The 21,320-nt window shown below is 51.9% G+C and overlaps 1 protein-coding gene across 1 annotated transcript in view; it reads right to left on the bottom strand.

Moving 5' to 3' along the window:
- The window catches only part of STPG1 (sperm tail PG-rich repeat containing 1), a 34,143-nt gene that overhangs the window by 4,738 nt on the left and 8,085 nt on the right, over window positions 1–21,320 (bottom strand). The window contains exons 3-6 of the mRNA XM_079777463.1: window positions 16,944–17,045; window positions 12,660–12,830; window positions 9,043–9,151; window positions 5,679–5,844 (exon numbers count right to left, since the gene is read on the bottom strand). Coding sequence (XP_079633589.1) covers window positions 5,679–5,844; window positions 9,043–9,151; window positions 12,660–12,830; window positions 16,944–17,045 — 548 coding nt within the window. The remainder of the gene's footprint in view (window positions 1–5,678; window positions 5,845–9,042; window positions 9,152–12,659; window positions 12,831–16,943; window positions 17,046–21,320) is intronic.

The raw sequence follows: 21,320 nt of genomic DNA, 5'->3' as shown, positions 1-21,320 counted from the left end.
CTGTAAAAGGAAGGGTGATAATACCGCCACCCAGGTTGTTATGAAAACTAGCTAGTGCTTTACTTGCATTATTTTTTTAAAATATTAAATATTAAACTAGAGATAAAAACTACATTGAGAGTGCAGAGAGAGAGATAGATAACGATGATAGATACATGGATAGATAGATAGATAGATAGATAGATAGATAGATAGATAGCAGAGAGAAAAAGAGATAAAGATGATAGATGATAGATAGACAGACAGACAGACAGACAGACAGAAATCTACCCTCGAAGGGCCAGCATTTGCCCCGAAAGGTGCGCAGGAATTCTCAGGTAGGAAAGGTGGGCAAGGGCAAGGGGGCATTTCCAGCAGCGAAACAGCAGGGGCAAAGGCTGCAGCCCCTCGTGACAGGAACTGGGGCGCAAGGAGACCAAGGGTGAGCCACCTTGCCTGCCTTCCTACCTCAATCCGCCTGTGGTTTCTGGGTTTCTGGTTGTTTCTGACCACCCGCCCTCCCAGACCCCGATGAGACGCTAAAGGAAAGCTTCCATGCGTGGCTCAGCGCAGCCCAACCTCCTGTGCCCTCCGCTCCCGTGATGCCTTCTGGAAACACCCAACACCACAGTGTTCAGCAACTCTGTGCTTTGCCCCTGCTGTTCCTTCAGCCTTCCCCTGCAAACTCTGCTTCCGCCTTCACTTCTCTGCTCCTGCGGGGGAATTCGCAGGCCGCAGCCTCTCTCCTCCCCACCGCCCCACCCTCCCTCGGGGAGCCTGGGTTCGCGCCCTGCTCCAGCACCTTGGTGAGTCTGCACTTGGCCTGTTAAGTCTACATACAGTGCCGACCTGTAGGAGAGCTGGAAGCGTGGCCCCAGATAATATCAGTGTAGCCGGCCCCTCCACACATTCTAGCCATTCTTTCCTCTGCACAGATCTCGCTGTTTCTATGCCCCTCGCTTGACTAGCTCTTAAGGGAGAGGGTTGTGTCTGACTCATCTTTGAGGCCCTGTCCCTATTTCTGGGACATTTGCTGAACAGCAGAGAAAAGCAGAGGGGCTGGAGCAAGTGGGGGAGCCCAGACATCTGGACCCCCCCTCCTCCCCACCCCCAGACAGATTTATCATCGGCCAGGGCTGCTCCTCCCCCCCCCCCCCCCCCCCCCCCCCGCCCCGTGTGGCGGCGGGGCTGGGCCCATCACAAAGGTCAGGCTGGATCAAACCCGGGGCAGCCCTCAGAGCTTTGTGACCGGCTTTTATGAGCCTCATGGCTCAGTTATAAAAGCCACCCTGGTCCTGCCCCGTGGAAAGAAAACATCTATCAAAGCTCTGAGTTGGCCACAGCTGGATTAAGTGTGTTTGCAGCTTCCAACGTGAGCTGTTTGCAAATCGCTGAGAATAATGAATGTGTCAGAGGGCTCAGCAGGTCACTGGGGGCGGCATGGAGACCCCGGGGACACTCCCAGCACAGACTCTGCCTCGGGGGTTCCCAGGGTCTGGAGGGATAAAGGGGCAATTTTTCTCCTCATTACAGGGCAGCCATGCCCCTGGGCTGGAATGCAGTATCTGTCTGGCAGGTAGCAGGTGACAGATTACAGCGTTGGGGAAGGAGCGCCCCATATCTAATTGGAAACCCCAGGGGGACTTTAGGTGGGTCCCTCCTAATCGCCCACATTGAAGGGGGGCCAGGGGCTTGATTCTCCGGGCCCAGCTGTGACAGTGGCTTAGGGCTCCCAGAAGGAGACCCAGGGTTAGAAAGACGTCAGAGGGAGTTTCACCTCCTGGAAGGCTGAGCTGGGAGAAACGGTTTCTCTCCAAAAGCCCGACCCACCCTGACCCAGTGAGTCATCACCGTGACCAACGCTTGGCAGGCCCTTCGCTCTGCAGCCCCCTGGGAGCTGGTGAGGCCTCTGAGCTGCTGAGTCAGCAAAGTGGCCAGAGCAGGGGCCCCCTGTCGCCTGTTCTTCAACAAGGAGCCCAGAACTGGCCGCAAACAACCCACCAGCCCTCGCACAGCATCCGCCCTTCAGGGGCCACTCAAGACACGGAGACCAGCCAGCCGGTGTGGCTCAGTGGTTGAGTGGCGGCCTATGAACCAGGAGGTCACAGTTCAATTCCCGGTCAGGGCACATGCCAGGGTTTCTGACTGGATCCCCAGTGTGGGGTGAGCAGGAGGCAGCTGATCAATGATTCCCTCTCCTCATTGATGTTCCTATCTCTCTCCCTCTCCCTTCCTCTCTGAAATCAATAAAACTATATTAAATTTTTTAAAAAGTAATACCAGTTGAGTGTAGAGGATCCTCTTCAACATGTATGCAAGCTTACGGTGCGCCGAACCTGGTGAGCTCTGTGGGTTAGCTTACATTATTCTTGCCAGCACCTTACAAGCGTTAGTTCCAATTCACAGAGGATGGATTTGGATTTCCCGGGAGTTCAGTACCCCTCCTTCCAGGTTCTCGGGCCGGTGAGTGAGGAAGGCAGGAGTTTGGGGGTGACGGCCAGCCTGTGCATATCCCTCTCTGCCACAGTCTCCCAGGAGACGCCACAGGCTCAGCCCCTGCGGCTCTGAGCGCCTGTCACATCGCCACCCTCTCACCACTCCGGGCGCCACTCCTGCTGGTCGGTAACATGGGACTAACATCCCCCCCAGTTCCCCCCACACCCTGAAAAGAGCAGAACCTACATATCATTTTGCAAATTGGACCCTCCCCCAAACGGGGATCCAAGCCCTTCCAACCCAAGACACTCGGTCACACGTGTGTTCCGTGCACGTGACAGAAAACTGCACAGACCTTCTCAGGGGCCTGAGTCCCGGAACACGGGCGCCCAGGCCCTCCTGTCCCTCTTCCCTCCGGGACACAGGGGAGCCTGTATCTTTCTTCATCTTACATCATTCCTTCATCATTAACGTAAACGGATGGATCTGTTTTTAGAATAACCAAAGCACGCTTCCGTTTTATCATCTCGTCTTTTAAGTGAAATCACAGATTTCTCAGCTCCATCCTTTCCACGTCAATTACAAATCTGTTTGTTGGACCTCCTTTGTGGGTCCCGGCTGGCCCCGTGTTTGCTGCCCCCTCTGTGCTCTCCTGGGCTCACGGAGCGTCAGGAATGAAAGACCTCCCCTCTTTTCACACAGAGAGAAACGCAGGCCAGAGAGGTGCTGAGAGCAGCCCGACCCCAGAGCCAGTGAACACACATGTCCTGCCACAGAGGCTGGGACGCCATCTACTCGCCCAGGTAAGCCTGAATTTAAGAGACACTGGGCTTAATAGGAGCCTTTGTGCAGGCCTTCTCAGAGCCTTTAATAAGCCCACGCTCCCTGCGATGCTCCCGGGGCAGAGGGTTTATAGGTCGTGTTTCCGAGGCTTATTAACCACGGATCCATTATTCACAAAGCATCACGGAGAGCCAGTGCGCCCCAGACACCCCCAGACACGCCAGCACCAGTGCATGGCCCCGCTGGAGAGACGGCTGTGTGTGGCCACCGACCGGCATTCTGCCGCCTCGCCCCTGCCTGGCCCGGCGTTGCTCCCGGTGAGCCTGGCTGGGGGGTATGGTGTTCTGTTCACCTGAGCAGCTCCACAGCCTCCACAAGGCCCAGAAGCCTCCAGGGCCTGTGGGCTGGCAGATGCCAAGGCCATTTAATGAGATTATTCCAAACTGCTCATCTCGTTTTAAGCCCAGCCAAGTGACACTTCTCTGGGGAAAGCGGTTAAACATGGAGCATTCTCCACTCTCCTTTCCCCATTTCCTGACCAAGCTTCCAGATACGGGCTGGGGGATTGAGCGGCCATGCCAAACACCAGCTGCTCATATATCCTAATACTAGAGGCCCGGTGCACGACATTCGTGCACTGGGGCGGGAGTGCCTCAGCCCAGCCTATGCCCTCTGGCAGTCCGGGATCCCCGAGGGTTCTTAGCGCTGCTGCAGAGGCTGGAGAGGCTCCAGCCACCGCCACTGCGCTCACCAGCTGTGAGCCCGGCTTCTGGCTGAGCGGGTGCTCCCCCTGTGGGAGCGCACTGACCACCAGAGGGCAGCTCCTGCGTTAAGCGTCTGCCCCCTGGTAGCTGGTGCACGTCATAGCGACTGGTCATTCTGCCGTTCGGTCGATTTGCATATTTGGGTTTTATTATATAGGATGCCTGTAGGGTACAGGGTAATCGCAGCTATGATAGTAACAGCTGTTTTCAAGCACTTTCTCATCTAATCCTGACAGAACCCCTAAAAGATAAGGTTCTTATTTCTGCCTAACAACGTGGAAACTGCTCAGAGAGAAGTGTCTGCAGGGGACTGAGTCAGGACTCAGACTCAGGTCTAACTGCACAGCCATCCTCTTTCCCACTGTATTCGCTGCCAGAGTAGCGGGGAGGTGGTGTGCGTGGTGCCTAAGCCAACCTGAGGCAGGAAGTCCCTGATGTTTGGAGAGAGCCTGGTCCTGAGCCCGGGAGCCTGTGAAGGGTCAAGCTGCAGAACCAGGGACCAGAGGGCTCCCCCCGAGGTCCGAGTCCCCAGGGACCAGAGGGCAGACGCAGCTTGTCCTGTGGGCTCCCCCCCGAGGTCTGAGTCCCCAGGGACCAGAGGGCAGACGCAGCTTGTCCTGCGGGCTCCCCCTGAGGTCCGAGTCCCTTCTCTGGATCCTACGCTGCACTCGTCAGGTTCATGTCGTGCTGGGCTCCCAGCTCCCCTCTGTCCTTGCCCTGAACCATGCCCATCGTTGTCAGCCTCCCTGGGGTGCCCAGACTTCTGACCTGCTGTGGCTACGAGCCCAGTCGCCTGTTCAGAGGTGCCCAGGTCCTATAGGCTCGGTCCCAGCCCCTGGTCAGCCCTCCCAGCTGCCAGTCCTGCCTGGAGAAGACTGTGCAGGGCTGCGGTCTTAGATGGCACTGACCTTAACTCAGTTAGTTTTAGAAGTTCTAGAACCGACTGAAAGGTCATAAGCCCTCAGAGTCTTTTAGTCTCTTCGGTGAAAGTAACACCAAGTACCTGTCTTTACTTTTTAAATTTGTGTTAATAGTAAGTCACCATTTGCATCTGCCATCCATATGCCAAATCTATATTTCTAAATCAGCAAACAACACTGTGAGGCATGAATTACCCCCCACTTTACAGATGAGGGCATGGGGGCTCAGAGGGGAGGGTGCAGTGCCCAAGGTCACCGAGCAGGAAAGCAGAGCTGAAGTTTCAGTCCAGCAGGTCCGGCCAACTCCAGGGTCCGGGCTGCTCACCAATCAGCACAAAACTATTCGAGCTCCACTGCTTCGCATGCCTGCCACCCTGCCCCCCGGTGGAGGTTTATGTTGTGAAATAGGACGGTCAGCCCGGGAGAGCACGGCATCGTGGGGAATATGGAAAGAGCCAGGCAGTTCGGGCCTGATTCCCAGCAGCACCTCGTTAGCCTGTGGACTTAGGCAAATCTCTCAGTCTCCCTGAAGCCCAGCTCCCTCCTCCAGGAAGAGTAATTCTTACAACAGGATTGTTATGATACTTGGGCATGATGTTAAGTTCCTGGTACCGAGTAGTTGCTCAATACGTATTATGTATGCAACACACACTTATTGAGCACCTACTATGAATCAACAAGGACAGCGACCTGGCACAGCGTCTGACAAGCCGTGGCACCCCTCCCTTTCCTGCCCATGTTGGGGTCCTTCCCAGAACCGCCTTTCAAAAGAAAGGTCGGGATCAGCAGGACTCACGGGATAAGTGCCTTTTTCGGAATTTTGATGTGATCGTGTGGGTTGTAATAACCGGGTCCCGGCACGGTTGATGTCAGTTTTAATCCACGGTCAGTTTTTGATTTAAAACAGGACACTAATGTCGTTGGCGACTGCTTCACAAGGGATTCGTTGATATCATAATGCCCTAAACAGAAAGAAATTTTTAGAACAGAATAAGAAACACTTCTCACATAAATAAAGAGCCATACCTCCCGCCTAAGAACACATTAATGACTGTAAGGCGATATCACTCCAAGACGGTCCAATGCCAGGGCTGCCTGAAGGGGCTGAAAACAATCCTCACCTTTAGCCAACACGGGCCACATGCATCACATACTTAGCCCATGTAATCCTCCCGCAGCCCAGCAATGTGGGTACTATCCCCTCCATGCTAAACACGAAGAATCTGAGGCTCAGAGATATTAAACCATTTGCCCGAAGACACCCATCTAACCAGGGACTAAGCCCAGCTGCTCCCTCCTGGATAAAGTAAGAAGGAGAATTCTTCCAACGACGGAGTGGTTGTAGTAGTGGAATAACATATTAGGTTCCTGGCACAGAGTAGTTGTTTCGTAACTACTTTGCAATTAACAAATACTTACTGAACACCTATTATGGGCCCAGGCCACCGGTCTCCAAAGCCCCTGCTTTCCCACCATGCCCCATCTCAAGAAACGGTGACAGAACAAAGTCAATGTGACTGTGCACAAAGCTGCCAGGAAGAGCAGGATGCTCTGAGCTGGGGGAGGAGGAAACAGTCTCGTCCTAGCTTGTGGGTGCCCTGCCAGTGGGTGCAGGCGTTGGGAGTACGAGCAGCAGCACTAGGCAAAAGCGTTGAGGACGTCTGCACACCCAGGCTCCCCAATACTCCGAAATTAAGAAAATGATTCAACAGATGGAAAAGCTCTGAGCATATGATGTACATCACAGCAGTCACTACAGTGAAGACCATGAGGCCACCTGGCCGTGTTTCCGAAAATAAAGGTGAGTGAATAAGCAAGGCCAAGCCTGGAAGTCTATGCCCTGTGATGGCATCCAGGTACAAATGGATAAATCTGAATACAAATAGGCGGCACCCCAGGCAAGGGGGGTAATTCTATGAGGGGTGGCATTCTGGGTGGGAAAAATAGTCCAAATTTCCTAAACATTGTAAAGTTGGCTTTGTTTCAAGAAAATGTACTTTTCCCTTGCAAAAAGTACTGAAAACAACATTATTACTTGATTAGCAAGATTTTCCTTAAACGGTCGTGCCCGGGTGCCGGCCAGGGCAAGGTGCCTCGTGATCCCTGTGCTGAAGGGCAATTCGATCACAAGTGGCGAAACCCCTAACTATTTACATGCCTCTGGCTTAGCGATTTCACTTTCAGCGATTTACATGAGGGAACAATCTTGATTGCACACAAGTTGTGAACTACAAGGGTGCTCGCGGCCACTGTGTTTACATTAGTGATCAGCTCAAAACCACCTCCATTTCCAGTGAGAGGGCATCTGTCCCTTCACGCATGGTACCACCACACGATGGCCTACTCTACATCTGCTTAAAAATGAGGCTCTGGGAGGGTTTTTAATAACTTGAAGAGTGTTCCCAGCATAGGGTTAAATTTTTTCTTTAAAGGCAGACGTCCAGCTAGCAGCCTGTGTCTATATCTCTCGTTGTCTTTCTGCTTCCTTCTCTCTCTCATTTACTGCTACCGGAAAGGGTTAAAGCGATGCTTGGTGATAAAATGCTGAGAAGCAGAAGTAAGGAGAAAGGCACGCATGTTCCCGTGGCCCCGTGGCCCCGAGAGCCCGAGAGCCCCGTTAGCACTGGTTCCCCGGGCGCGGCTGGGCTCTGCTGCCCGAGGCGGGGCTCCGGCAGATCCGATTCTGTGACCCATGTTTGCAAGCGACACTTTAACACAGGCCTTTCCCCGTGCTCTAAAAGACAAGAAAAAATAGAGGTGGACGTGGTGATGTGGCTGGTACATCTAAACTGGAGGAAATCCAGCCAGCAAACAGGTCCAGGTGAGCATTTTGCCTGGCGTTGACGGAAGGGCACGCAGAGCAGCAGATGCCAATCACCGCTCCACATCTGGTGTTCTCCCAGAGGGGGAAGTGAAACCATGGTGTTACTTCCGAGAGGGGAGAGGTCAAAGCAGAGGTCCCAGGCCCCTGGCAAGTGGAGGGGGGAGGTGTCTGAGGCACCAGGCAGGCATCAAACCCAAGAGGCCTGGGTTAAAATCCACTGGGACCCTGGGCGAGTCACCTGCTTTCTAAGTATCATTTCCATCTGTAAAATGGGGGAAATAATAATATTAGCTCACACCGCTTTGTGGAAAGCTGGGGCACACAGTAGGAGTTTAACCGACACCGGTGCCCCCTCCCCCCTCCTGTTCTCGGCGATAAGACCTTCCTGAGGGAGTGGCACATGCTGGCTGCAGGGGTGCCCGCATCCCGGGGCCCACTGGCGGGGCCTCTGGCCAAACCCCGGGATGCCGGCTTTGTTCTCTGTACAAACAAACAAGGTGGGGCTTTGCCCTCGGATGATGCAAGGCCGGGGAGCTTTAGCCCGGGCTTAGCCTCCTAATTAGGGCTGATTTTGTTATTCAGCTTCAAACTAATCTCAACTTTAATCTGCATTTGCTGAAATCCGACAGTGCACTGCAATTTTATCCACACCCCCTCCAGCAGGCCTGAGCGCCAGGCAAACCCTGCTCCTCCTCTGGGCGGGGCCGCGGCTCCCTGGGGGTCTTCAGATCCCGCAGGGAAGGTCTGATGGAGGGAGAGCTCCCTGCAAACGGTTCCGGCGGGGAGGAGGTGGGGGAGGGGCTCGGGCACAGAGCGTCCAGCCCAACGGGGAGAACACTCGCAGGCCAGCCCTGTGTGTTCCTGAATCCTGGCGAGTTCAGAAGTCACAATGGATGACAGGCAACAGTCTCCTCATCAGACACCTCTGGGCTCTGGGCTCTGGGCTTGCCCTGTGACACTGGGCAAGTCACTCCCACTCTGAGCCTCCTGTGAGGACAGATGTGTGAGGGCTGCAAAGCAATCCACTCTGGGTACTGTGTGCCCCAGCGGCCTGTGGGGGCGCCTGGGGGTGGGAATGAACACACTTGGGAGGTGAGAAGCCACTTCCCCACCAGCAAGGCTGCTTTGGGGGCATGTCCAGAACCAGCCATTCTTCCCGGAAAGGAGGACAGCTCCTCCCTTCCTCACGCTTCTCCCCTTGGTTCAACACCTGCCTCCACCCCTCACCTCCCAAAGCCTAACTCCTTCCAGAGACGGCCGCTGGAGGCCTGGGTGCCCTCAGATCCGATCTGGACACGACCCCTTCGGTCAAGGCCAGTGCAAGGCGGCTGCCTACCTGGTGCCGGTCCTTTTCCAGGGATGGTGAACACTCCTCTCTCGGTTTTGGACAGAAACTCGGCTCGGGCACAGACGTTGTTTCTCTGCTTGCAGTAAGAGACGGAGGCCTGGGGAGAGAAACAGCGCGCTGTGCCCAGTGCCTGCCTTCTCTCTGTCTTTGTCATTGTGCCTGGACGAGGGTCACACTGTCCTCCTCAGAAAATGAATGATGTGAGTGGAAAAGGTCACACGGAGAGTGCCTTCACCATCACCCAGCTGGACCGGCTATGAGCTCAGGGTCACCAGCAAGTGTCTGCACAGGGCAGGTGATCCCACACAGGACAGGTGATCCCGCACAGGGCAGGTGATCCCGCACAGGACAGGTGATCCCGCACAGGGCAGGTGATCCCGCACAGGACAGGTGATCCCACACAGGACAGGTGATCACATACGGGGCAGGTGATCTGCACATGTGCTTTAATTTCTCTGAACTTGAGTTTTCTCATCTGCAAGACGGCTCAGATAACCCCTGCTCTACCTGACCCAGTGTTGTTGAGGTGGGGCTGGGGGGCAGGAGGCCAATGGAAATCATCTATAGCAAAGTGTTTTTTAAAAAACCATGTAACTCTACACATGCAAATTATTTCCATTCTTTTTCCGGTGTTTTTATTCTTTTCAGAAGACTCAGTCCTACACATCCCCACCTGATTCCTTACTGCGCAGTCCCGCTGTGAACGCAGGGTTTGGGGCATGCTAGGAGATCGGGTACTTTAAGATTATAATCAGGTGTGTAAGCACTCTCTTGCCTTGATTTTTCTGGACTGACCAGAAGTTAAGAATTTTGGTTCACCCACACAATACACATTGGAGAGTGTCCAGTGTGTTTGGAACTCTAAAAGTCACAGAGAAGGAAACAGATCCCGGAGATCACGCTTATGCTACACGTGCATCACACATACTTTAAATGCCAATGTGCGGTCCGGCTCCTGTATTCACTCGATAAAAGATGTCATAAAACTGTACGTGCGAAGGCTGGGAATATTTACCGAATGACTGAAAATATTTGCTGGGGCCAGGATGGTTTGATTTTCTGTGATACTCCTTTGTCCGAGAAATGTTTCTCAAGAAATGCAGATGGCATTTTGATTTTGTGTTGACAAAGGCGGAGGAATTTAGCTTTTCCCAGGGTCCTCATGGCTAGACTGCCTGCCGCGACGGCAAACAGAAAGATCAGATGGAGCAGGCTAATTACTGGGCCCAGGGCGAGGAGCCAGGCTGCCGGAGAGGAAGTAATAACCCGGAATCGAGGGAAAGGATTCGAATGGAGGAGCGGGGACCGTGGTGAGCAAAGGCGAAGAAAGGCCTGGGCAGACCTCCGCGCGCAGTGTGGCTAACAGGATTATCGCATTCTGCTCCTCGCCAGTTGACTCAGCCATTGTTCTCCGGGTCTGGGAAAAGCCACCTGCAGACAAAACACTACGGCAGCTCCATTCCTCGCCCAGACAGAAAGGCAACTGAAAAGAGGGCATTTCTGTGCCCGCTGAATGTGTGCCCCTGGAAGATTTCACTGTTACACTAGGAGAATAGCAGCTTTACGGGCGGGTCAAAGAGAATGGAGCTGATTTAGCGTATGGCATGGGGGGAGGGGGGGACGCGGAATCCAAGATGTAGTTAAGTAGAAAATGCACATGTACTGTGCACAGCGTAATCCTAACACCGGAGGGAGGGGCTCCGGGAGGAAGAGAACAGGAAAGAAACCGCAGCTGGTTTTTGCCGGTGGTTTGCTTTGGGCAGCCGCATTCTCAGGGACTTCCACTGTCTAGCTCCTGGGTTGGTATAATGCCTTATGTATCCACATTCGCTGCCTCGTTTGCTTCTTATAATAACCCCCTAGGGCAAGTGTAATTACTTTCATTTTACAACTGAGGCTCAAGAGGTTGTGTGTCTCCCCCAAAGACAGGCCTACCCATGCCTACGGACTGTGGAGTCCTCCTGCCAGGGGCTGTGCTAAGCGCTCAGCATAGATTACCCCATTTAATATTTGCATTAACACTATGAACTAGGTTAGATGTGTATCCCCATTTTACAGATGAATAAACTGCGTCCTGGAAGGTGAAGGTACAAGGCCCCATAGAACTTGACCAAAGCCACACGATTAGAAAGTGGCAGAGTCAAGATTTGAACTTGACTCCATTTCTTAACCATGAATTCTGCCTCAGTGACTGTGAAGTGGTCAGAATTGGCAGAGCACTACTCTTAAAAAAAACAAAACACCACTTTCTGATATGGAAAGATAGAAGTGTATTTTCCCTATAAGAACCTAAAAATTAAATTAGTAGTATCTGCAGATAAAATGGCAAATAATATACACTGAGGGGCCAGATTATTATGAACTCTGAACACATAATAATCTGGCCACTCAGTGTATATCCTATATAATAAAAGGCTAATATGCAAATTGTCCCCTCAACCAGGCGTTCGACCAGCAGGCAGGCCGGCCAACTGCCCATGTCCCCTCTCCTTGGCCAGGATGGCCAGACCCCACCCATGCACCAGCATATATATATACTGGTGCACAAAATTCATGCACGGGGGGGGGGGGGGGGCGCGGGGGGCGGGCATGTCCCTCAGTCCAGCCTACACCCTCTCCAATCTGGGATCCCTTGAGGGATGTCCAACTGCCCGTTTAGGCCCTATCCCGGTAAGATTGGGCCTAAACGGACAGTCGGACATCCCTCTCACAATCCAGGACTGCTGGCTTCCCAACTGCTTGCCTGCCTGCCTTCCTGATTGCCCCTAACCGCTTTTGCCTGCCAGCCTGATCACCCCCTAACCACAGCTCTGCCAGACTGATTGATGCCTAAATGCTCCCCTGCCAACCTGATTGCCCCTAACTGCCCTTCCCTGCAGGCCTGGTCACCCCTAACTGCCCTCCCCTGAAGGCCTGGTCACCCCTAATTGCCCTCCCCTACAGGCCTGGTTCCCCCAACTGCCCTCCCCTGCAGGCCTGGGTCCCCCCTAACTGCCCTTCCCTACAGGCTTGATCACCCCCAACTGCCCTCCCTTGCAGGCCTGGTCCCTCCCAACTGCCCTCCCCTGCTGGCCATCTTGTGGCAGCCATCTTGTATCCACATGGGGACAGCCATCTTTGACCACATGGGGGCAGCCATCTTGTGTGTTGGAGTGATGGTCAATTTGCATATTACTCTTTTATGAGATAGGATACACACACACACACACACACACACACACACACACACACACACTGAGTGGCCAGATTATTATGCGTTCAGAGATCATAATAATCTGGCCACTCAGTGTATACTCATTGTTAGAGATGAGAACACTGTCCCGGAAAGCTTACATGATAGGAGTGGCTACAGTTAAGCATTTTCCAGGGCAATGGTCTTCCCACTGCTCATGCTGGTCTCCGTGTAGCCCCCATTGTCCTCTGTTTTCTGCAAATTCCTTGTAAGAGTCTTGCACAGCCTCGTGTACCCATTGGGTACCCAACAAATGCTAACTGGCTTACCAACTGCATTAAAGTACTATTTCCCAAAGTGCCCCCTTCCTTCCTTTTATTTTAGTAAACCATCCACTCAATATATATTTAGTGAGCACGTGCAGTATTCTTACATTGTAATGGTTTGGTGCAGGAGTTTCAAATCTGAGGCCTTTTCCAAAGCTTGGCATCTGGAACATGCTGGAACAGGTATTACTGAAGTCTTTCTTCGAAACAAAACATGACGGCAGAGTGTACGCATTTGCTGCGGGATATTTAGAGACGATGGGGCCCATTCGGTCACGCTGTGGGGAGAAAGCCAAAGGAATCAGCATGGTCACATAATCTGTGGCTCCACGGGACGATGTCAGAGAGATGGCGCCCCACAGTGGGTCTAAAAGCGTCTTATAAAAGGTGACGCTCTGGCAGGTAACAATAATAAACTGACCTTGGGCTTTGAGGATTCGCTCTTTGAAAACACAAGTTCCGACCTGTTTTCACTTCTGTAAACTCAAATTACTCATCTGAGGTTTGGGACTTAGCATAAATAATTTTGCCATCAATGCATTTTCACCCAATCCTGTTTCAAGCCACTTGACTCACCATCAGCTGTTGGGTTATTTATATGATGGAAACTTTAGGCTTTTTCCCTCCAACCCAGGCTTTCTTTCTACTTACACGTCTTATTTCTAAGGTTAAGTAATCTGAATTGCCTAAATAACAAGTTTGCTTCTAATGTCTTCTACATACAAGGCTCCATAGAGCTTGCTGTCCACCCATACCTCCTACCCCCCACTCATTACTGACTTCATAAAACCCTACAATATTTTTGTGTTTCAACAGAACCAATTCTGCTTCTTTCAGGAAGCCATGATAAACTATTTTTAGTGTGTTGTGTGTTTTTTTAAAAGAAAACAAACAGAATCAGTGTTTGCCAAATGAAAAGGGTCAAAAGCCACAGAAACTAGGTGATAACATCGCTTTACCCCAGGAGAGTATGGCAAGTATTGGACTCTGATAAAACCAAATATTTCTCAGTATTTTGTGGTTAAACGCTTGGGAACATTGCCCTAGTTTTCCTCAGCTTGATAGGGATCAATCACTACACAGAAGGTGGGGGAAGTGGTGGGATGGCATCAGGGCCTCCCCCATCTCCTCAGTCTACGCTGGGTGGCAATGGCTCTCAACATCTGGCTTATGGGCCACCGTGGTACGTGGTAGATGTGCCACCAGGAGCAGAGTCTCAGCTGTTCAGAGTCTAAGCCGCGTCTGAGCCTCATCTCTGCCTTCTCCATCCTGTGCTCACGTTGCCTTTGCATTTTGGGCAATGGTTAACCGAGCATGTTTCATGGGTTTTTACATTTAATCCTCACGGCAACCCTGGGTAGTGGATACTGTGATTATCCTCACCTTACTCATGAGGACACTGAACTTCCTCAGCTAGTGAAGTGGGGGAACCAACATTCGCACCCAGGCTGGGTGCCTCCACTACATGATAGAGACCGGACACCCAGTTCTGAAGAGGAGCGGGTCCAGAGGAGGAACAGCAATAACAAGAGGAGCCGCTGACGAGTGACTGTGGGAGGTTTTAGTTCAGGAAGGATCGAGACCCTCTATCTCCTCTGCCCAATGGTTTGGCACTCCTTTGCTCTTTCTTTTTAACTTCCACGGAAGAAGGGTGGTGAGGTCAAACCTTCCTCGGTGGTGCCAATCGAGTCACCTGACCGAGTGGGCAAGCATGTTTTTCTGAAGCCATTTCCCAATGCGTGCTCCTTGGCATACCAGTTCTCTAAGATAAGGCTGTGCTGGTGGTGACAGCAGCTGGGAGAGAGCCTCAGAGTCAAATACATTTGAGAAGTCTCAGACCATGTCCCCATTTTGAGGAGCCATAATACACTTCGGCAGAGTAAATGCTCTGAGACTGTCTACAATAAAGAAACCTGTCCAGGCTTTCTCAAATTTACTGGATCATAGAACCTTTTTGGCCTAGAAAGCCTATTCACGTACATTTGGGGGAAAACTGTGCTAAAAGTTTCCAATTTGAGGCAATGTTTCATAATAGAAGCATCATAATAGGCTTTATCTCAGAGGATAGCCGAAGTGACACTGACTCACGCAGCCTCCCTACCCCTTGGCCGCCTTCTAATTGCCAGGCCCGTGGTCTCCAGTCTGGCCACACGCTGGCATTTACGAACCTCTCTCCAGCACACACTAACTTTTCCGAACCACTGCTGACACGGTGCGAATGTAGAATGGCCATCAACGTCTCCTCCCACCTGCCTCATCTGCTGTGAATAATTCTGGAACAAAGACTTGGAAGGCTCTAATGAAGCTCTTATATAATTTGGACTTAGAGAGATGACAGGTCCTCTCAAAAGGTTGGGTGTAGCTGTGCCAATAGTCATCAGGAAGTTTCTCAAACGTGTAGACCCACAGAGCCTTTGGGCCGGCCTCACCCACAGCCACCTCCTCCTGGGCACACCGGGAAGGCCCAGATTTCTCTGAAGAGGGCCACCTGTAACTCCCTCGGCACCTTCAGTCCGGAAATGGAGGGGGTGCTAACGGTGGAAGTTGAGGTGAAGGGACAGAATTCGCATCCAGTTCCGAAAGAAACCAAGGAAGATGTGGGGAATTTCCTGACACATCTCCATCAACCACTGAAGGCCCCATGCCCAAGGACATAGGAATTAACTGCTTATAAACGTAAATATAAATCCTCACATCCATCAAGGAGGGGAGAGGAAGCCTGAACAACATCGTCTGCCCTGCTTTGGGTTTGGCCTGAATTTCTTAAAAGATTTGAGAGGCCTGACTCAATTCCATAATCCTCAAATCTTCGCTTGGGCCCCGTCTCCTCCAGACAGCGCAGCCTCGTCCTCGGGGAAGTTACTGCACGTAGAGCCTCGCACGGAATCCATCGATCGATCCATCGATCGTGTGGCCTGCTCTGATTCAGCCCCTTCCTTCCGTGGCACCGAGTAAGAATGGGCACTGCCACGATCTGGCCAAGAAGTCCGCCGAGAGAAAACCTAGGTGTTGCAGGAAGTCTTGTGTGTGTGTGACTCAGGTGGTAACAACCATAACATTTCACATGTTTATTGTGCTCTGCAGTTTCAAAGGGTTTCTCGCTGGTTGCCACGTCCATGTGCCCAGCGCCTCGGGGAGTCTCCGCTTTATGAGGCAGCTGGAGCCCAGGAGGGTGACGTGCTTGAGGTCACATCGGGAACCCACAGCTGAGTCAGGATTAGGTTTTAAGTCTCGCTGCCCGTGCCAGGGCATTGTGAGGCAAGGCGCTCCTTCTGCCGATTGCTTTTGAGTCTCTTTTACTCGCAGGGCTCGGGGCGGAAAGAAGGCAGAGGCGTGGCTGTTCCGTGAACTCCCTGGAGGCATGGGCCACCTCCCCTCTTTGCTGACGGGCAGAGAGCTCCTTGAGGGCTCAGCTCTGCCAAACTTGAATTCCAATAAGCGGCCGTATTCAGGTTGTCTTAAATGGTCTCTTTGTGTGATTCTTTTTAAAATCAGTTCCAATGTCAGGCATCATAATACATTTTTGCAAAGGATTATTATAACTTTTAAAGGGACAGATGGCATATGGGTTTTGTTAATACCAGAGTTTGGGTTTGCTCTCTTTTTTACTTTCTTACCTCAGCCTTACCCTAGCTTGGCCCTTTGCCCTTGCTACATCTATTTTTTTCTTGCCAATTTATAAATATTCAAATAAAAATTATCTTCACCCAAGCCTGGTCTGGGATATTTGCACTTCATATAAGGGGTGTCCCAAAAATATATACACACTTTGAACAATTATTAATTCCAATGGGTTAAATCTGAAAAGAAAGAAAGATCCATTGAAAAAAATGTCTGGGTATACATTTTGGGAGACACCCTATATATTTGACTGTCAGAGCCCTCCACAAAGATCAAGAGCCACATCTTACAAAGAAGAGAAAGAGGGTGGGGAGGAAGGTTGCTAAATTCCAGGCCCACTGCCTGCTCTCACTTTGGCCCCATCAGCTTTCTCAATAATGTCAATAACTCAATTAGACTACGCAGTGTGAAACAGCGTATTAGGGCGAGATGTAGAATAATTTTTTCCTGGTGTGCCTAAAAATCTCAGGAAGACATTTGCTTAGTCTACTCCATGATGACAAAATTGGTCTTGGGTGATGAGGCTCTGAATATTATTCCTCTGGCTTCTCTCTCCATTCTGGAAATGTGTAGCTGGGGGGGGGGGGGAGGTGGAGTTTAAAGACACAGACTCCAATTTACCTGCATGAACTTGGAGGAGGCAGTTACTCTCCTAATTAGAACCACGGGCCTTTGGAGAGAAGGGACCAGATGTCCAATACATGATTATGCAACGAGTGAAGGAAATGATGGATCAGTTGGTGCTCACACCCAGGAGAAGGGGCTCTTACCCTCGAGGGAAATGTGCACGTCCCTCTCGTGGACAGCGAGGCGCTGTTGAACACTGGAGATTGGTGAGTGATGTTGTAGGACCCAGGACCCGGGATATTGTCCTGAAAGGGAAGAGCATGTGGCGTCACCGGGACAGATTCCGTTCCACTGGGCTTTCCACGGGCTTCACACCCATTAACACTAAGCCTCACAGTGATCCGCCACCGCCCCACCGCCACTTCACGGGTGACAGCCCGGCTGCGCCATCTCCTAACCTGCCCGGTCACCGTCTCAGTTACCAAGTGCTGGGCCTGGAATGCCAGCCCAGGCCTGGGACCCCCAAAGCCCTTGCTCTTCCTACTCACTCTTGCGGAAGAACGCTGCTGTTTTCCACACCATTAGAGAAAAGGGCATAACATGGGATAGTAAGTGTGGCTGATGTGCAAACCGGTGTCCATGAGTTGGGTAAGCCAAGCACACGGGGAGGGAAGGGCAACCGATTGCATGTTAACCACACCCCACCTGACTCAGCTTCCTCCTCAGCCTTTCAGAAGAGAAATCAGGGAGTGTCTCTGTTTATAAAGCAAAATGAAACAAAAACAACCTTCCTCCCAAACGAGACCGCTTCTACCTCTCAGGTGCATGGGGCTCAGGTGCTAAATGCTGCAGGTGTGTTAGAGAGGAGTAAGCACGAGTTTGACTTCTGAGTTTCTTTCTGCTGGAGCTGCTCATTGGACTTTCTTCTCACCTCCCATGCTGGTTACCAGGGGAAGTACATGTTGACAGAAGCTGGCCAAGCATGTAGCATGAGATGATAAGGATACCTTACTGGATGCCTGCTCGGTGCCAGGAGCTTTTCAAAGCCTGTTCCTTTAATCCCCCAGCGCGGGCGGGGGTCCTGCCCCCGTTTAGGGGATGGAGACACTGAGGCAGGGGGAGATTACTTTGCCCGAGGTCCCACCGCTGTGCGTGGCAGTACCCAAATTTGGGGCTAAGCGCGTGGTGCACACCAGTCCTTGGCAATGGGGCATTATCAGGTCCCTTTTAAGGAAAGTGAAGCCCAGAGACATTGAGCCCACAGCTACTCAATGATGGCTCCAGAGCGGGCTCTCTCCAGCCTCTGGCCCAGGCTCATCTGTCTCCACCATCCCTACTACCTTCCTTGTGGGAGAAAGAAAGCTGGCGGTATCATCGGGGCCTTGAAGGACTTTCCACTTGGGCCGGAGCAGTGTGTGATTATGGTTTAATGTAAAGGCTGGGTCTCCATTGCTATTAACAGGTTCTTCTGTGCCGGATTTCAAATGCAGTGGCTCCTTTGAGCCTTGCAGGTGGGGGCGGGGAGCTGATTCCTGCTTCAGGGGTGGTGATGATCGCTGGTGGACGGGGAGGCGCTGACAGCCAGGGAGAGTGAGGCTGGCCATGCAGGTGCATGAGCACCACGCCAAGGTCAGGAGAACCCTGGCGTGTGGGCGCAGATTCCAGGGGCTGCAGGGAAACAAGGAAGAGCTTTTTCTTCCTGTTAATCCCACCCAAGGATATTTTTTCCATTGATTTTTTTTCTTTTTTTTAAAGAGAGTGGAAGGGGGAGAGAGAGAGAGAAACATTGATTGGTTGCCTCCCACAAGTGCCCCGATTGGGGCTGGGGATCAAGCCTGAACTGAAGTACGTGCCCTTGACCAGGAATCAAATCTGCTACCCTTTGGGGTGCAGCCCGAGGCGCTAACCACCGAGAACACCGCCAGGGTGGAAGAGCTTTTTCTAGGGACTGCGCACAGGCCAGCATTGATTTATTGAGTGGTCACTATGTGCCGGCCACACTGTTCTGAGTTTTTCACATGCACTAAGTCATTTACTCCCCATTTGGAAGATGAGAAGACAGGGCCAAGGTCACAGAGCCAGGAACTGTCGGAGCCAGAATTGGAACCCCAGAGTCTACTTTTCACCACTAAGTGTGTAGGATAAAAAAATAATAATGATGATGCCACTGGATTATGAATCAGGAATTCTTGTTCCCAGTGCTCCTACTAGGAGCCAGCCACCTCCCTCGACCTAAATTTCCTCATTTGTAAATCAAAGATGTTGGATGAAATGTCTTCCAGTGCCTTTTGGCTTTCAAAGTCCCTAAGCCAAGGGAAAGCTGAAGCAGGAAATGTGCCTGTGACTCTTCTAGGTTTAAGAGTGAACAGTGAAGACACACGCTTCTACGTCCCAGTCTACTGCCACGCTCCCCACACGGCCACCAGCTCACAAGCATTTCCTGGGCACCAGTATGTGTCTGAGGAGCTGGGGCCGCCAGAGAAAACACCAGACCTACAAGGCTGCCAGTTAAATCTGAATGTCAGGTACACAGCAAAAGCTATTTTAGTAGAAGTATGTACCATGCACTGTTTGAGACATACTTACATTAAAATAGTTATTTATTTGAAGTTCTAAGTTAACTAGGAACCTTATACTTTTATTTGCTAGATCTGGCAACCCTCCTGGACCTTAACCTTTTGCACTCGGATGTCGAGATTAAAATTACTCTTTGAATGTATCAATAATTTGAAATATAAAAAAATCCAAATAAATAAGTTTGTATGAAAAGAAACTCCAGTTTTTTATTCTACTGCCGCGCTTTGTAAAATCTGGGGTATTTAAAAAATTAAATCCCAAGTAGAATAAAGAAAAAAGCAAGTGAGTGCAAAGGGTTAATCATGTTTGGATCCAGGTCAGTTGGAACAGGAGTGTCCCCTTTAGCCTGGAGGGGAACGTGTAGCCTGTTGGCTCTCAATGAATGTCCAAGATGAGCCCTCCAGGCGGTGGTATGCTGGGAGAGCAACTGTTAACAATTCAGAAATGGGAGTATTTATACCACAGGAAGTGGCAAATGCTATCCATCAGAGCTTTACTAGGTGGAGGGGAGAGCGCGTTTGCCAGCACACCACTTGCTACCTTCATGTGACGCCCATGGAGCTCCTTGAAGGGAAACGTCCAGCTGCAGAGAATTCGCACCTTCTCCTGCAGCTGCTAGAGGTGGTGGGCGGCTCGCTGGGAGGGCAATAGAAATCCAGACCTTTCACCCCTGGGATGACAGCTCGTGTGACTAACGTCGCGTGACTTTGATGAGTTGAGGCCTCTCAGAGCACAACACAGAGAACAAGAATTCAACTTGCCACTGGTGTGAACTTAGCCACCCCCAAGTTTCTTGGCCAAGATTACCCCGGAGGATAAAACCAAATAAGCAAACAAAACAAGGATGGGTGTGGGGAGCGAGCAGGGAGGACTGTTCCTCTGAGCAATGCTGACGGCCTGCTGAGTGTCCTGCGGGAAGCACGGTGCCAGGTGCTGTTCCTGTTGTCTCCTGTGCCGGCCTCCCGGTGTGACAATCAGTGAGCCAACACGTGTGGAGAGGTGGCGGCAGTGCCGGCCTGTGCAGCCACTGTCATCATCCTCACTGCCCTCCGCACTGCCTGTGGCAGGGTCAAGGAGCAGGCCCTTCCCTTGGGGTTGCAGACCTGAGCAAGGGATGACAGGCTGATGTGTTCCCCACCCCCACCGCACACACATCTGGGCGACATTTGGTCGAGATGCACTTCGAGAGCTCATTTGAAGGATTAACATCCCAAATGAGCAGCCTCTGCATGTGCCGAGGGCGGGACACAGACCCACATTCACTTGACCTTAGGTCGGGTTTAGAGAGGGGGGAGGAGGCGGGGAAGAGAGGGGGCAGGCATTACCTCCTCACCCCAGAGGTCCCCCGAGGTTATGGGAGGCTTAATGTCCCACAGCCCGGAGCCAGGGGCACCTGCACACAGCCTGGATTTGCTAGTCCCGGTTTCACAGATCCCGTCCAGTTAATAATTTTAGGTTTGTCAAGTCAATGTTTGCCAAACCGTTTCCCGGCTTGGAAAGTGTGGTCTGTGGGATCACTGGCCAAAGGCCACACGGAGCTGCCTTTGACTCTTTAAGGTGCTCCCCCTTGCTTTGGTCGATTCTGGGGCGGCTGGCTGCTGTCTCGGAGGGCACACGACGAATGAAAACCGAGAGTTTGCCAATGGCGAGCGGCATACAGCAGGAGGAGGGCATGCCCGAGGCGGAAACAGCCCAGTCCTGTGGCTAATCCATTGGCAAAGCCACACGAGAATTTGGGTTCCCGAGGGAACCTTTCCTTCCACAAAAGCCTCTAGTCTGAGGGTCTCGAACAACATGTCCATCCACTGACCCCTTCCGGTTCAAAGTGTCTACGACAGATTTGCCCTTTATAAGATGCCTTCCTCCTTCCTGCTTCTCCCCTCCCCTGTCCCACCCTCTCCCCGACCCCGTACACTTACACGTGGCATCAAAGTTTCCGCACCTCCGATCACAGGAGGAAAGGAGGAGCAGCCAGCGCCCTTCAAACAAGAAAATGCCACTTT

The sequence above is a fragment of the Cnephaeus nilssonii genome (genome assembly GCF_951640355.1).
Source record: "Cnephaeus nilssonii genome assembly, chromosome: 7".
Taxonomy (NCBI): Eukaryota; Metazoa; Chordata; class Mammalia; order Chiroptera; family Vespertilionidae; genus Cnephaeus; species Cnephaeus nilssonii.
Note: the sequence above shows the minus strand (reverse complement) of the source record. Positions and strands in the feature narration are given on the sequence as shown.